This window comes from Salvia miltiorrhiza, chromosome 4, assembly GCF_028751815.1.
Source record: "Salvia miltiorrhiza cultivar Shanhuang (shh) chromosome 4, IMPLAD_Smil_shh, whole genome shotgun sequence".
In the NCBI taxonomy this organism is placed as follows: domain Eukaryota; kingdom Viridiplantae; phylum Streptophyta; class Magnoliopsida; order Lamiales; family Lamiaceae; genus Salvia; species Salvia miltiorrhiza.
Genome location: NC_080390.1, coordinates 46,536,160 through 46,553,307, shown reverse-complemented (window position 1 = coordinate 46,553,307; position 17,148 = coordinate 46,536,160). Strand labels below are relative to the sequence as shown.

Below are 17,148 nucleotides of genomic sequence, written 5' to 3'. Positions count from 1 at the left end.
CATACACAATTGTGGGCTAACTACCCTTTAAACGATGCATATTTTAGTAATTGAGATGCAATTAAGTGAAATTAAATATTCAAATGTGTTAGTAAACATTATATTCAATAAAATAAGTTAATCGTGTTCATATCCATCACTCGCTCATACATACTGAACATATATCACATGTAACTTAAGTGTAGTAAGTGTATATATTAGTGTGCATATAATAGCATCTTAGTAATTTACATGTGTTTCATTAAAATTAAAGATCTGATTTGATTTATTAATTTGGTAAATTGAAATGAACTTAAGATGTTCAATTTCTTAATTTTCATTGCCCAAACACCCTCAAATCGACCAAAATGAATTGTTCTACGGTGCACAATGACAGTACACAGTTGAATGCATACACAGTTGTGGGCTAACTACCCTTTAAATGGGACATATTTTAGTAATTGAGATGCAATTAATGGAAATTAAATATTCAAATGTGTTAGTAAACATTATATTCAATAAAATAAGTTAATCGTGTTCATATCCATGACTCGCTCATACATACTGAACATATATCACATGTAACTTAAGTGTAGTAAGTGTATATTTTAGTGTGCATATAAAACCATCTTAGTAATTTACATGTGTTTCATTAAAAACAAGTATCCGATTTGATATATTAACCATTGAAATGAACTTAGGAGGTTCAATTTCTTAATTTCCATTGCCCAAACACCCTCAAATTGGCCAAAAGGAATTGTTCTACGGTGCACAATGACAGTGCACAATGACAGTACACAGTTGAACTCATACACAGTTGTGGGTTAACTACCCTTTAAACGGTGCATATTTTAGTAATTGAGATACAATTAAGTGAAATTAAGTATTCAAATGTGTTAGTAAACATTATATTCAATAAAATAAGTTAATCGTATTCATATCCATCACTCGCTCATACATACTGAACATATATCACATGTAACTTAAGTGTAGTAACTGTATATTTTACTGTGCATATAAAAGCATCTTAGTAATTTACACGTGTTTCATTAAAAACAAGTATCCGATTTGATATATTAACCATTGAAATGAACTTAGGAGGTTCAATTTCTTAATTTTCATTGCTCAAACACCCTCAAATCGGCCAAAAGGAATTGTTCTACGGTGCACAATGACAGTGCACAATGACAGTACACAGTTGAACGAATACACAGTTGTGGGCTAACTACCCTTTAAACGGGGCATATTTTAGTAATTGAGATGCAATTAAGTGAAATTAAATATTCAAATGTGTTAATAAACATTATATTCAATAAAATAAGTTAATCGTGTTCATATCCATCACTCGCTCAAACATACTGAACATATATCACATGTAACTTAAGTGTAGTAAGTGTATATATTAGTGTGCATATAATAGCATCTTAGTAATTTACACGTGTTTCATTAAAAACAAGTATCCAATTTGATTTATTAACCATTGAAATGAACTCAGGAGGTTCAATTTCTTAATTTCCATTGTTCAAACACCCTCAAATCGGCCGAAAGGAATTGTTCTACGGTGCACAATGACAGTGCACAATGACTGTACACAGTTGAACGCATACACAGTTGTGGGCTAACTACCCTTTAAACGGGGCATATTTTAGTAATTGAGATACAATTAAGTGAAATTAAGTATTCAAATGTGTTAGTAAACATTATATTCAATAAAATAAGTTAATCGTGTTCATATCCATCACTCGCTCAAATATATTGAACATATATCACATGTAACTTAAGTATAGTAAGTGTATATATTAGTGTACATATAATAACATCTTACTGATTTACACGTGTTTCATTAAAAATAAGTATCAAATTTGATTTATTAACCATTGAAATGAACTTAGGAGGTTCAATTTCTTAATTTTCATTGCTCAAACACCCTCAAATCGGCCAAAAAGAATTGTTCTACGGTGCACAATGACAGTACACAGTTGAACGCATACACAGTTGTTGGCTAACTACCTTTAAACGGGGTATATTTTAGTAATTGTGATGCAATTAAATGAAATTAAATATTCAAATGTGTTAGTAAACATTATATTCAATAAAATAAGTTAATCGTGTTCATATCCATCACTCGCTCAAACATATTGAACATATATCACATTTAATTTAAGTATAGTAACTGTATATATTAGTGTATATATAATATCATCTTACTAATTTACATGTGTTTCATTAAAAACAAGTATCCAATTTGATTTATTAACCATTGAAATGAACTTAGGAGATTCAATTTCTTAATTTTCATTGCCCAAACACCCTCAAATCAGCCAAAATGAATAGTTCTACGGTGCACAGTGACAGTGCACAGTTTAATGCATACATAGTTATCTCGTTGATTTTGATCAAACGTGTACAAATTGAATCAACTGTGTATGCATTATAGTCAAGTGTGCTCAAAATAAATATTATAATAATAATAAATAAATATGAAACTTAATTAATAAAAAATTAAATAATATGATTAATTAGTAATTTAATTAACTAGATAAATTAACAAAGTTAAATATTGATTAATTTCTAATAAGAAATATTTAAGCTAATTCATAAATAATATCTCAACTGTGTATATTGTTCCACTATGCACACATTTACACAGTTGATTTTGATCAAACGTGTACAAATTGAATCAACTGTGTACGCATTATAGTCAAGTGTGCTCAAAATAAATATTATAATAATAATAAATAAATGTGTAACTTAATTAATTAAAAATTAAATAATATGATTAATTACTAATTTAATTAACTAGATAAATTAACAAATTTAAATATTGATTAATTTCTAATAAGAAATATTTAAGCTAATTCATAAATAATATATCAACTGTGTATGTTGTTCAACTATGCACACATTTACACGGTTGATTTTGATCAAACGTGTACAAATTGAATCAACAGTGTACGCATTATAGTCAAGTGTGCTCAAAATGAATATTATAATAATAATAAATAAATATGTAACTTAATTAATTAAAAATTAAATAATATGATTAATTACTAATTTAATTAACTAGATAAATTAACAAATTTAAATATTGATTAATTTCTAATAAGAAATATTTAAGCTAATTCATAAATAATATCTCAACTGTGTATGTTGTTCAACTATGCACACATTTACACGGTTGATTTTGATCAAACGTGTACAAATTGAATCAACAGTGTACGCATTATAGTCAAGTGTGCTCAAAATGAATATTATAATAATAATAAATAATTATGTAACGTAATTAATTAAAAATTAAATAATATGATTAATTACTAATTTAATTAACTAGATAAATTAACAAATTTAAATATTGATTAATTTCTAATAAGAAATATTTAAGCTAATTCATAAATAATATCTCAACTGTGTATGTTGTTCAACTATGCACACATTTACACAGTTGATTTTGATCAAATGTGTAGCTAAGAACACCTTCATATCTCCCAACCGTGTCTTCAAAATCAAGCATTTATTTTATATTTTTCACACTCAACGTGGTCTTAGACGTGAAAAAACTAAATTTTATCATTACGCAACAACAAATCTCGATTTTGATTCCAATATAGTCTTAACTGTGTAATTTACGCAGAAGCTACTGTGTACTGAAATTTTCTCACCAAAATTAGAAAATAAAACATACAATTGATACATTTGCTATGAATTTAACATACATACCTAAATAAAATCAGAATGCCCAAAGAATTTCGTCTGACCCAAGCTTTTTTGTATAAAAAATCGTTAATTTTTTCAGAATTTTCGTGGGTTCCTCGAGAGAAAAAATGAGAGATGAAGAATGAATTTTTTCAGAATTTTCGTGGGTTTTCAGCACCAACCTACCTTGTATTTGCATTTACTATCATATTAATTGATTTGTACGGTGAATCCTTAACATGTGAAATTCTCATTGTTGATGAAGATAGCTTCTCATAAATGAAGCAGCTGCAATTCGAAAATGAGCAAGAGTTGAGAGAGGGAGAGAGAGAGTCAATTAGAGAAGAGAGAGAAAGAGTTGTTGGGTGGTTGGCTGATTTGGAAGAGAGAGAAACTCATTTAGAAAAAAGTGAGAATTTCATTTTTCTTTTATTTTTATTCTCTAATTAGTAAGGGTATGTTTGTCTTTTCAATGCCTTTTGACCCCTAAAGTCATCTTTTATGTGTGGTGGCTATATAAGTCACAAACTATCTCATTTTGGTTACTTGTGGGAATTCTCACAATAATATATATGGTTTTGAAAGTGAAATTTAAAAAGTTGAAGTCTTGAAGGTAGAAAAGGAATCAAAACAGAAGAAATCAATAAAGTAGACATCTAGTTTATGATTTAGATTGATATACACTGATGCAGGGAAGCGTATATAATTAAAGCATTAATCCGCTGATTTGTCGTTGTATACGAAAAGAACATGGTGACAAGAGAAAAAACCCTAATTTTCTTATTAAAACCAAAACGTTTGATAATGATAAACAAAGCCCTATTTATATTAAATGTCCAATAAATAAAACTAATTAACTTATAACCAACTAAGGTTAATTAAAAAAAACCATGGCAAAGAAAACAAAATAAATAAGCAAATATGAATTATAAATTATAAATCGGGCCTTTAATTTGTTGCATATTTATTCAAAATTCATATCAAAATTAAAGTAATAAGTTTAAAAATCAAATGGCCAAATTGTCACAAGAATTTGGATTATTTTTATATAAGCCTTTTCTCAATCTAATTTGTGGTCGTCTCAAGGTCAAGGGATGGTATGTTGAACTTCAAATTGTGAGTTCACAGCACATGTTATTGCTTTATTTCTCTTGAAGAAAGAAACAGCAAACCCATAATTTCTGTTCAGCCCATAAAGAAGTGCAGGAAAGATAGGAAATTATCCTCTTCAAAAGAATATATAAACTCAACTACGGACACATTAACATTTTCTGGTTTATTAATATGCAAATAATAGCCTAAAAATTCAATATGTCGATGTTTTTCTATAATGTCAATTCAACCAAAATTTAGGTAAAATGGTCAAATACTACCAAATTTAATGAGTCAAAAACAGCTGACGAAGCAAACATGCAAATTCATTAGCAATTATTATCAACGACCTAAACTTATAAAATAAAATAAAGCATAATAAGAAAAAAAAATTAAAAAATGTTGAAGAATTTTCCAGTCTGACTATCCATCGTCCAAGAAACACGAAGATACATTGCATGTATTATATATATAACCAGAAACAGTCAGTAACCTTGTGTTTAGTATCCCAAGCCAACTTTGGCAACTATTCAAAAACAGAGACCCAATTTCACTCTCTCATGTAATGTTTATATTTACTATTTCACTGATTCAATAATTTAATACTGTCCTTATAAAAAGTACTCTCTTCATCCCACAAATCTTGAGTCACTTTTCTTTTTCGGCCGTCCCATCAATCTTGAGTTATTTTCTTATATGGCAAAAAAAATTTCCTTTATTCACATTTTCACTTTTTCACCTACCACACTTTACACACTAAATACTACTCCATTTTCTTAATTTTCGTATCGAAAAGAAATGACACAAGATTCGTGAGACGGAGGAAGTAGTATCTATTTTTAAATGGCATGGATTTTAATAAAGTAGTTGAATGTGTTGTGAATGAAGTAAAAATCTCACTTTATTATAAGTGAAAAATTTACCTAAAATAAATTGGATACACTTTATGAGAACAAACAAAAATAACAAATTAAAACATTTTATGAGGACAGAGAATTACTCAATAAGCATGGCATGTAGTTGCAGTAATAGAACAAATAAATGGAATGTTCATGGAAATTATTTGTTAAACAATTGATAAAACAGATTAACACGAAAAAAAGTAACAATACACCTCTTGTCCTATTAAACGCCATAAGATTAAATGACCAAACAATGCAGATATCATGGAGCAGTTAACAATTCCTCACTACGAATGTCGTAAGTAATATTTCGTCAAAAAACGATGAAGAAATTTCCTAAAGTAGACCTGATATATACATACATCATTTACATATTAACAAAAACAGAAAGCTGGCGGCGGTAAAGCATCGAACGCTACCACTCTTCTATTTCATCATCGTCGACCTCATCATCTAAGCTCATATCGCAGCAGTAATCTTCAGCAAAGTTAACTTCATTTAGGACTTCAGCATCTGCTGCAACTCTATGTCCAAGCCATTTGAGTGCAGGATTATATTCAGTTGCTAAAGTAGAATGGCTATACAAACTTGCACTGATAGGAGCATCAACTCTTTGACTCAGTATTTGACTCTGCAAATGCATTAACGAGAGATGAAAAACGGTATGGATTAGATATAAACCAAAGGTGTAAGTACATTTTTTCCTAAACACTACAAGTCAACAGATCATCGCGGCATAAAAAAGGTTGATGACACAAGATGAAGGATGTTTAGGTTGATACTCTGAGAAACGTACTAAATGGATGTGGGGAAAAAAACACACACACACAACAATGAGTAAACATCGGACTGGTTCTTTCCATAAGCAATTATATGATAACAAAGGAACCTAGTATATACATTTGAAAATCTAATAATTTTATGGCAAGTTGGTTATCTCATTTCCGAGCACAAGAGCTAGTAGAAATGTCTAAAGATCAAATTCAAAGATATCATTTTGACAATGATATAGATGTCACCATTATTATGTCCTTAGCTAACATACCTTATTGTGCTTCAGAGATTGATCAACCTGCCAGAGCACAGGACGGCGAATTGCATGCCACCTGCATAGCCAGAAATAGAATGACCGCCATTAGCATCTTGTTCACCAAATAACAAAGAACACATTTCTCAGGAACTATACCGAGAAGATAGGGGACTGGTATTCCCAAACAAAACTCCACGAACAGCAACTGAAGCAGCGGCAGATTGTAAGAGGTTCTCAGCTTCCCAGGTTTTACTTAAACCTCCAATGGATGGGGTGAGAAGCAAGTCAGTGTCGCTTAAATATGCTCCTACAACCCATGCATCCTCAATTGCCTCCTCATTCACAAAATCTAAAACTGTGATTACAATCATCAAACAAAAATAAAATCACCAATAGTCCAGCAGCTCACTCTAGTTTACAAGTCTTTGGATAGTCTAACTCTCACATAGAAAATTACATAAGTGTAATCTGGAAAATAACACAGATTTGATATCACAGGGTAAATATAGAAACAATTGGGCCTTGAAGTATATAACATATCCTCACACATGATTTAAGACATTACTAAAATTTTCAAATGGAAAAGGAACTACTCCCTCCATCCACGAAAAAGTTGCATACAGTTTCCTTTTTGGTCCGTCCACAAAAAATTTGCCACTTCCATTTATAGTAATAGGACTCACACAACTCCACTCACATTTAAAGTGGAACCCTTATTCCACCAACAACTTCACTCACATTTTATTAAAACCCATGTTGTCCACAATGTGGCAATTTTTTTTTGGACGGAGGGAGTACTATTTTAAAGAAGGAGATAGCATACAGCATGGATTACCATTCTCATGGAGAAAATCAGTAACAAGCCGCGCCTGCCCATGTGCTTGACAAAGCACCAGCTCTGGATCATCCATTTTGATCTGACACCTGGTAAATTTCTCCTTTAAAAGAATTGCATCTGTATCTACAAAACGATGTAAAAAAGTCAGTACAGCAGCCACAAATTTCTAAATTTGTCTATTTTCTTACATCTAAAAATGGCTGTTGAAGGATTTTCTTTTCAAGATTTTGACTCATCTACAAAAGAAACAAGTTCATGTATCCTAGTATTTTTGTGTTTTAAGATACTTAGGGAAGGTGGGTCTAGCTCACACCATGATGGTGATGGTCAAACTCCACTATGAAGTTTTAGCTCACACGCATTAATTTGCATTTCCATATATCTCCATCAGTCTTCAACACTTGAAGCATATGATATACACAAGCCAATTGCATTGATATACCTGGTGGAACTACACTTCCAGTCTCCCTCTTGTTGTGCAAAAATTTTCCCAGTGCATGAAATAGTGACAGAGTTGCATCTTTCCCAAATGGCAGAACTCCATCATCAAAACAGCCAGTCTCAATCTGTTTTTTTTCTGGATAAGTTGTGACCGAATTCGGAACAGATAAATAATCCATGGGATGTGGTTTCAATGAGAAGTACTGCAAAGATGTAATAGCATTTCTTATATCTCCTCCACTGGCTTTTGCTATAACATCGATGTGCTCATCATTCACTTTGAGTCTTTCCGATCTGCAAATTCTTGTAAGTACTCTTTTGATGGAATTTACAGTGATTGGATTAAGCATCACCTGAGAGATTGAGTGGATGCAATAACATCAGCAAAACACAAGTAGTAGCTCTTTGATATGACAAGCTGAGAAACACAACCTTATAAGCCCCTGCATTTTGAAGAGATAACTGGAGCTCTTCCCAATACCGGCCATTTTGTTCTGAAGATTCAGATCGGCCATAGTCATTGATCAATATGGCTGTTGGAAGACGGACAGATTGCAGAAGAAGATACAAGCACCTCTGAAGTCTTCCATAGGAGACCTTTCCATTCACCATAGGGAGATCATCAATTAACAGTACAACTGATGCAGGAGATACTCTGGTTAAGGATGAAGAAACTAATCCATACTTCCGTATCCTTTCAACAAAACTTTCAAATTCATCCAACTTTGACATATACTGAATCCCTATATCAGAAATAAAATTGAATAAAACATTATCAAATGTCAATTTTGGACCTCATCATATGTAACAACAGATGGATGTGAAGTATCTGATTCAATAAAGCATACTGCATATATTAACGTGAAAAACTAAAGAAATGCAAAGTGAGAGAGAGATTGAGAGATGCAACCAATCAGTCTCCTGCTAAATCACAATCCTACCTTATAGATTGATGCTTAATAAAAGTGCAGCAACTTTAAATTGTATTCAAGAACTTTAACAACACTCAGTGCAATGCTGAACTATCTGGGTCAACCTACTAAAAAAAAATGAAATTTTATACCACTATTATAACATGTTTCTTTCCCATTTTCCCATATTTTCTTGGACAAGGAAGGCAACAAAGGAGAAGCACGGATAATCTTACATCTCATTTCAAACTATTAACCTAAATCATTATAGGTCCAAGGGGCAATTAGTCATGTATTTTACTTTTGTCTTCAAAACACCAAGAAAGAAAGGAGGTTAATTCTCTGGGATTTTTCCCAGATAAAATGAAATTAGTTAAGGACAAATTTGGGTTGCACCCGGTTCTAACTTTCACATGATGTAAGCCTCAGTTCCTGTATGTTGTATATCTCAAACATTTATGAGGCTAACATTACTGTTTCCAAAACATACCTACACAGCTACACGTTTAAAATCTAGCAGTACAACTATCCATGCTCAGGTGCTTAATATTTACAGCTCGGATGGTACATATGGAGACTGGATATAGACAGTGTGAGTACCTGAACCAGAATTATGCACATGTTCCTGCCATATCGTGGGGGTAGGTGTTCTCCATTCATACACTTCCATTCCAAGATGACATGCAACAGCATAGATGGTAGCCTACAATATTATGTCATTGATGAATAAGCATTATTGAAACAACCAAAACATTCTCTTAACAAAGACAATGTATATTGTTCCACATTGCATAATGATAATGCAAATACTTGTCAGAACTAGGTCACAACAATAATGCTTACAGATTTTCCAACTCCCGCTTGCCCAGAGATGAGGATCACATTACTGCATGAATTATCCTGCGCATAGTAAGAAACAATGCCTGTTACTTTTAAGAAGACAGAAGAAAATATGTTCTCAATGGTTATGTTAGAAGAGATACCGCACTATTTTTGAATTTCTCCTCAAACCATGATTTAACTTCTTCAACCTGCCAACCAAGAAAAAACCATGCACATTACATAACTTAGGTGTGAATAAGTTAGGAAAAAGTAATCGTAAAGTGGTTTGCACCTTCTTCTTATGAACGGCCAGCTCCGCTAAGCAACTAGGCGTATACTTTTCAACCCACAGATCCTTGTTACCACTGGAACCTATGCAATACCATGTATTTACCAAAGATCAGAGCGACAGCAAGTAAAATTACACATCCATCAAATGAATGTAGACAAACCAGCCTATTTCAAAGAAGGAAGTGACCTGTATTCAATACTTCAAAGTTCAAAATAAAAAATTTATAGCAACTGCAGATAAATCAAGATTCAGTACTCTCATACAACAAGCAAATAAGGATATAGAGATAAAGGGGAAATATTCATAGAGTACTAAAAAATAAACACAAAATGAACAATGAGGACCTACAACAGCATGGTCATGATAGCAAATAATATATGAGTATATTAGTAATAACAAAGGAAGGACCATTAATCACAAAGAGTAATCCTATATACTCTTCATAAAAATAGGAAAGGCAACCTCATTATAAATAGTGAGAAAATGCAATCTAATAAATAAAATCATAATAACAGCATACCAGATGTTACCTTGAACTGAGGGAACCCTTGATCAAATTCCTCACAAATCTGTTTGACCTGAATTCAGTAATAGCATGAGAAATTATGTAGGATTTCAATATTAACCAAGAGAAAAAGTAATTAACGGAACTTTTCAGATCTTTTATCACATTGTATTATTTTCAAGGCTTACTTTTCTCAACAGCCTGAGCCTACATTCACCAGCATTTGACAGGTTACAGAGCTATAGGGATGATATTGTTTCTCAGAAACAAATCATCCACGAGAATATGACCATAACCAAATATTCTCTAATTTCCTAAACTGACCTTTTCATTGATGGGGACATTCACCAGGATTGACGGTCTGTTCTAGTTCTCTTTCTCTAAAGCACATCAACTAAGAATTCTTGATTATTGAATTAGAATGAGATTCAAAGTAACTTTTACTAGGTCTAGTAACCAATGCACTGGTTTTAAGCAATCTTTCTTACTCACTAGAAACAGGATACCTTTTCCAAAAAGAGAAGCTTATATATGTTTCATAAGAATTATCATATATTTAATTCCCTCTTCATCAATAAGAATAAAGAAACTGAATAAAACGTAGAACAACTTGATGTCCTTACACATAAGATGGGTTGCCAAATATTTTAAACCTTGACTGTTGCTATTTTCTAGACTAATTGAACCTAAGTGGTTATCTAATTAGAAAAAATGGTTCACACTATCTTCAACTTTACTTCATCCAGGTCAACTGATACGCACCATCAAATGACAAATGACTTCAATAGTCACAATAAAATATCATTCTTGAGTAAGATCTATTTTCCAACTAATCCATCTATTTCCAAAATAACAGGAAAACTATGCATTATTGTGTGACTGTGACTAACCAAAACCCAGAATGAGGCCAAGAATGTAATCATGCAGCACTTTGGTGGTAAGCTTCATGCTCTCTCAGGCCAGTAAGAGACCCAACAGCTCAAGTGGCTACTGCCTCAATTTTGATTGGCAAATCTATGAATTTCATGCTTCAAAATATGTAAGCTCACAGGAATATCTCAAGATGCATTTGCCTAGTTACAAAGGTGCAAGAAAATATCTTATTACTACAATTGCAGTTCTCTCAGTCTCACTGTCAGCCACTAATCAAGACCATGACTCAGTTTAGGATGCTTTTCCATGGTCTTCTTAGTTCGTTGTGAAACAGTGTATCAGTTGGCCAATGAGAATGGACCAAGAAAGGAGTGACCATAGGGTAACGCAGTGAATAAGTAGAATCCCATTTATATTCTTCGAGTCTTAACATAGCCTGCATAAACTAGCCAATGCTAAAATTTATAATGCACCGGTTAATGTTATATTTGAAATCCAGCATTGCTGAATACTTAGCCCTCCACTAATAGAAATTTAGCTCAACAAAATTACCCAGAATCTACAACGCAAAAGAAATGCCAGGGCTGTGAATTAAAAACAAAATCGTTAAGCCAGTACTTTTTTCAAATTGAAAGAAAACACCCGTAATCCAATATAAAGGTAAATGAAATTGTAACAGATGCCAGAACGTACCTCATCGAAATCAATGACGCTAGAGTTGTGAAATGGCGATGAATAAGACCTGGAGACGGAAACCTTCTTAGCCCTTTTAGGGTTTTTCCTAGTTGGAGCTGATCTCGAGAATCTGACATCAGTTTTCGACGATAAGTTTTTATCTTTAACTTGATCATCATCGGATGATGAAATGACAATGGTTGAATTCCGTTTCCCCTTCCCCATCGAAGGCCAGTTTTGGAACTGCAGTTTGGCAATTTTTACAAATTAGCAGTAAGATTTTTTAAACCCTAGAAAACGGGTAGAGGCAATTTTGGGGAGTGGCTTCGGTTTAAAAAAGCGCGGGTTATCAAAGAAAAATTAAATTAAATCAAAAAAAAGAAACGCGGGTGGTATTGAGAAGCGTACCGCATAAGCTTGTATTGTGCAGTTGAATTTTATATAAAAATATACGTATATTAAATAAAATATAAAGATGTATAGGCATATCACGGGTTGAAATATGTTTTGCGGAGGAAAGGAAAAAATAAAATATAAAGATGTTTGATGAATGGTTTTTCATAACATAATTTGGGCGAGGAGTACTAAAAATTCCTAAACTTAGATCTAAACTGCAAACAGAGTAATAAGCCCAAAAAACGTGGAGCAAGAAGTAAATTTGAAGAAGTGGAAAGTTTTTAAAAAAATGTTGGAAATTGGGACCCAAAGAGAGCAGCGAGAAAAACGGTGGGGAGAAGGGAGCGGTTCAACGGCAGTATTTCCCGGCTAAATAAGGTATTATGCGTGATGGCCACCCATTTTCTTATCACACCAATTTTCTCTGATCAATTAACCATATTATTCTTCTTTCTCTCTCTAGATTGTGATCCCCCATTTACCTTTCCAACCACATTCTTCTTCCGTACATGCTGCCCCAAGAGTTAGGGTTCGAATTGGCTGATTGTCTAGTTGTCCCATCTTTCAAGGGGAGGAACAATGGGAAACCCGGAAACTCTTTGTGCTCTTTTTACGTGTGTATTGTGCATTTCTGGTAATTAGGTATAGTCGGTCATTGCACATTGCCTAGAGGGAGAGTGAGAGTGAGAGAGAGAGAGCGAGGAAGCGGGGATAGTTAGATTCCGAAAGAATGAGCGCTTCAAGATTCATCAAGTGTGTGACGGTGGGTGATGGTGCGGTTGGAAAGACATGCCTCTTGATTTCCTATACCAGCAATACCTTCCCCACGGTCTGCATTTTTTTCCTAAATGATCTTTGTGTTTGAACTATTCACAGGATTTGAAATGTCCCCCTTTTTTGGTGTTATATGTATTCTTGTGGAATAGATGAAATGGGAAATAGAAAGTATGGTTCCCGTTGTGCTTTTGTGATGATTATGAACTTGGATTAGGATAATTGATGAAATTTTCTGGCGTTATTGAATGAAAAGACACAAATATGCATAGAGGCACCTTATGTTTCCATATCGTTACTGGTGATATGGGGATTGCTCTTTCTCCAAAGTAGGAAGATTTTGGGAAAACTAGTACTGTTTTATCGATTTTGACTTTTTATTTCATAGTTGTGAGAATCATATTGAGAGTCGAGACAGAGAATAGTTACTTGACATGGGATTTTCCTTATTGAATAGGTGATTTTTCACTTAAAGATAGACAAGCACATTGATATATTACCATCTTTTTGCTAATAATTAGAGAACTGATTCTATATTTTTCTGTTCATCTGGATCTTGTCCCCTTGTCGAGTGAACCATAAAATTGGTGCTACTTATCGAAACAATTATGTTGTAGATCTCAGGGTAATTTCCTCTTGTTACTTGGCCAGCCCCAGCATTTATTTTCTGATTTATTTGAAACAATTATGCCGTAATGGTCCTAGAAGCTAATTGCTCTGGTGTTGATTTGCATCTGATATGAAGCAATATTCTTTATTATCTGAAATATGACCCATCATATGTTTTTAACATTTTTGTTTGTTTTTTGTATGGCACAGGATTATGTGCCTACTGTGTTTGATAATTTCAGTGCCAATGTTGTCGTCAATGGAGCCACTGTTAACCTAGGCCTGTGGGATACTGCTGGTAATTAATAGAAATATATTCACTGTACTTCCGAAGATGATTACACCTACAATTGTATAAATGAATTTAGTTTTGTGTTTCTTCTTATAGTTCTAACATATGACCCTAAGGTTATTATTCTGTGCAACAGGGCAAGAGGACTATAACAGATTAAGGCCTTTGAGTTATCGTGGAGCTGATGTTTTCATTCTGGCATTTTCTCTTATCAGCAAGGCAAGCTACGAAAATGTTTCCAAGAAGGTATGGATTTGATTGCCCGTACAATATTTCTATTAATCCTTTTTTTCTTTTATGCTGTCCACTCTTATTTGCAACAATATCTTTATGTTAATTGTCCTTTTCTTGTTGGGGTCTCTGGTGCATTTCTAATTCAGTGGATTCCCGAATTGAAGCATTACGCTCCTGGTGTCCCTATAGTTCTTGTTGGCACAAAACTTGGTAAGATATCAAATTTCAAGGTGCATGAACCAGTCTGTTGTTTGTTAAAGATGCTTCTGCTATTGTGTTTGTTGAAATTGAGAATATTATGATTGGTTTTCTTAGAAGCATGACAGATATATCTTGTCAGCTTCAAGTTCTCTGCCAGACTGCCATGCTTTTGTACAAAACACTAGCCATTCTGTTGGAATAGTATGCATGACCCAAGAGTGAGAGGAGACTCTTTTGTTTAGTTTTTATAACTACAAACTTCCAGTTTGTAATTATCATGCACCGCTATGTGGGATAAAAAATATTTAAGTGAATGTTCCCCCATATTTTAGCCCGTGATACTTACGATAAGCTAAAACCGTTGCTAATAAAATTTTAGGTGAAATCACAAGCGTTTGAAATCACCGTCCTTTCTTGATTTTAGAAACTGTTTATGTGATAGTAATAAGAACTTACCCTTAGTTTGGTCCCCTGCTGGACTTTATTCATTCAAGCTGCTCTTATCTGTCTACCCTGTTTGTTGTGATTGTATAATTCTGGCATTTCTTTCTAGATGATCATTTCTATTCTTCTTTAATGTATAGATCCTTCTGTTCACACTGGTCTGTATGAGTTTATAGGAAGCTTTCACTAACAGCTGCTTTTGCAGCAATTTAGGTTTTACAACAATCACCTGCTGAAAATTGTTCGTGATCCGTTCAGGACTTCATGTATATGTATACAGCTTTATTTCAATGCTGTTATTAAAATTTTAAGGATGGAAAATCTAGATGTACGGTTATTATGATATATCAAATTGATATTTTCTTTCTTTTTTAGTTTTATATGTTACAATATGGCATAATTCATTCAACAAAGGTCTTATTTGTTGTTTGTTCACGACTTGTGATGGATTCAGATCTTCGGGATGATAAGCAGTTCTTTGAAAATCATCCAGGCTCTGTACCAATCACCAATGCACAGGTGAAACTCTGTGGCTTGGGTTATGCTTATGTCAGCCTTCTTTTTTTTTTTTTTTTTCCTTTCTAGTATGTATTGCTGGTTTCTGTGATGGCTAGGCTCTATTGCTGTAGATTTTATTGTTGTTAATCTAAACTTACAGGGAGAGGAGCTGAGGAAATTGATTGCGTCTCCGTCTTATGTTGAATGTAGTTCAAAAACGCAAGAGGTACGTTGCTATTAGTTGCGCCTACTTTCAGAGAGCTTTTACTAAAATCACTTTCATCACGATGTCAAGATATGAAAGTGAACCTGTTTTGTTGCATTCTTTTTCAAAACAGAATGTGAAAGCAGTTTTTGATGCTGCCATTAAAGTTGTTCTCCAGCCACCCAAGCAAAAGAAAAAGAAGGGAAAGGCTCAAAAAGCCTGCTCGATATTGTGATCAGCTTGAGGTGAAGATTTATGTCCACCTCTCGTCGTTCCACACCATCTACGTCCTTTTCTCTTCCTTTTGCGTAAGAAGTAGGAAATCGCCGTGTATTCCTTTGCCCAAAGTACTATTGATCTATGTGAAAGTGCATGTGGCTTGAATTCTACATAGTGCTTTTGGTTTTGAATTGCTAGGTCGCACTTTTAGGCCACTTCCTGTTTTCCTTCGTTTTTGTTTATGTATCGACCAGACATAAAACTCCTAGTATTAATGCTTGTTGAATTGTTTCTTCTACTTAATTTGTGTTTTGTAATCATAAGTTTTGATCACAAGAGGGTGAATGTGATTTTTTTGGGTTCTACATGTGTAAACCTAGAATATAGGGGGTTGGCAATTAATTTGTTAATTTATTTTCAAGGAAAATAATTCATCTCAAGTACTAGAGGATTGCGTTATTTTTCAGAGATTAATGTACTATTTTATGACAATTATTTATGAAGCAATTGTCATGATCAAATTAATTTGAAACGAATTATTCTGTAAGAACAATGCACAAATATAGTACTCCTTCCGTCCACGAAAGAACTTCCTATTTTTCTATTTCGGGACGTCCACGAAAGAACTTCCTACTTTTTCCTATTTTGGGACAATATCCCACCACTTAAAAAATACTCCCTTTTTAAGACAATTCCCACCACTCAAATAACATTAATTAAAACAACACAATAAATTATTAATACTTTTTCACAATTCCCAATACACTTTACAACTTTTTCTCCATTCTCAATACACTATACAACATTTTATTAAAACCCGTGCCACTCCCTCCTAGGAAGTTCTTTCATGGACGGAGGGAGTATTACTTACCTCGGTGGCTCGGTCCACTAAAAATGTACAACATCATCCGATTTAATATTTCATAAAGAGTACATCAATTTTTTTGTGGACATAGATTATACTTTCTCATTTAACTACAATTACTCATTTGTATATAATCACTTAATCAACCATAACAAATTCAATTCTATATGGTGAGACCTTTTATCCACTAAAATCTATCAATCATTTTATTAAAATTCGTGTCGAACTCAAAGTAGTATATTTTTGGTGGATAAAGATCGTAATATACAACAAGAGATGATATTGTATAAAAAAAATGTATAAATCTATATAAAAAATGAACCTTGTATTTAATCAATAAAATAATTGTACTTAATGT

General features: G+C 33.1%; 2 protein-coding genes across 4 annotated transcripts; one reads left to right on the top strand and one right to left on the bottom strand.

Moving 5' to 3' along the window:
- Positions 1-5,926: 5,926 nt before the first annotated feature.
- Positions 5,927-12,596, bottom strand: LOC131023818 (cell cycle checkpoint protein RAD17-like). Of its 3 annotated transcripts, XM_057953422.1 has the most exons (13): positions 12,462-12,596; positions 12,072-12,296; positions 10,521-10,578; positions 10,001-10,080; positions 9,870-9,917; positions 9,730-9,786; positions 9,487-9,589; positions 8,408-8,718; positions 7,977-8,328; positions 7,532-7,657; positions 6,853-7,051; positions 6,712-6,772; positions 5,927-6,297 (listed from the first exon to the last, which is right to left on the bottom strand). In XM_057953422.1, exons 2-13 carry the CDS (start codon positions 12,276-12,278, stop codon positions 6,082-6,084), a joined length of 1,818 nt encoding a protein of 605 aa, XP_057809405.1. In that variant the 5' UTR covers positions 12,279-12,296; positions 12,462-12,596; the 3' UTR covers positions 5,927-6,081. The 3 variants fall into 3 exon arrangements, with proteins under 3 accessions (XP_057809405.1, XP_057809406.1, XP_057809407.1); XM_057953423.1 differs by lacking the exon at positions 12,462-12,596 and having other exon boundaries at positions 5,927-6,286; positions 6,713-6,772; positions 12,072-12,413; XM_057953424.1 differs by lacking the exons at positions 12,072-12,296; positions 12,462-12,596 and adding an exon at positions 11,396-12,021.
- A 90-nt stretch (positions 12,597-12,686) lies between these two features.
- On the top strand, positions 12,687-16,223 carry LOC131023820 (rac-like GTP-binding protein RHO1). Its single transcript, XM_057953425.1, has 8 exons — positions 12,687-12,827; positions 12,913-13,278; positions 14,043-14,130; positions 14,261-14,370; positions 14,505-14,568; positions 15,458-15,522; positions 15,662-15,727; positions 15,840-16,223. The coding sequence occupies exons 2-8, from the start codon at positions 13,180-13,182 to the stop codon at positions 15,939-15,941; spliced, it is 594 nt and encodes a 197-aa protein (XP_057809408.1). The 5' UTR covers positions 12,687-12,827; positions 12,913-13,179; the 3' UTR covers positions 15,942-16,223.
- Positions 16,224-17,148: the final 925 nt, after the last annotated feature.

Excerpts from the sequence above, each read along its gene's own strand:
- LOC131023818 (XM_057953422.1), bottom strand. The coding sequence starts at position 12,278 with ATGGGGAAGGGGAAACGGAATTCAACCATTGTCATTTCATCATCCGAT. Across the intron at positions 8,719-9,486 it reads TGTGCATAATTCTGGTTCAG|GGATTCAGTATATGTCAAAG; the intron begins GTACTCACACTG and ends TTTCTGATATAG. Across the intron at positions 6,773-6,852 it reads ACCAGTCCCCTATCTTCTCG|GTGGCATGCAATTCGCCGTC; the intron begins GTATAGTTCCTG and ends CTGGCTATGCAG.
- LOC131023820 (XM_057953425.1), top strand. The coding sequence starts at position 13,180 with ATGAGCGCTTCAAGATTCATCAAGTGTGTGACGGTGGGTGATGGTGCG. Across the intron at positions 13,279-14,042 it reads CCAGCAATACCTTCCCCACG|GATTATGTGCCTACTGTGTT; the intron begins GTCTGCATTTTT and ends TGTATGGCACAG. Across the intron at positions 14,569-15,457 it reads TCTTGTTGGCACAAAACTTG|ATCTTCGGGATGATAAGCAG; the intron begins GTAAGATATCAA and ends TGATGGATTCAG.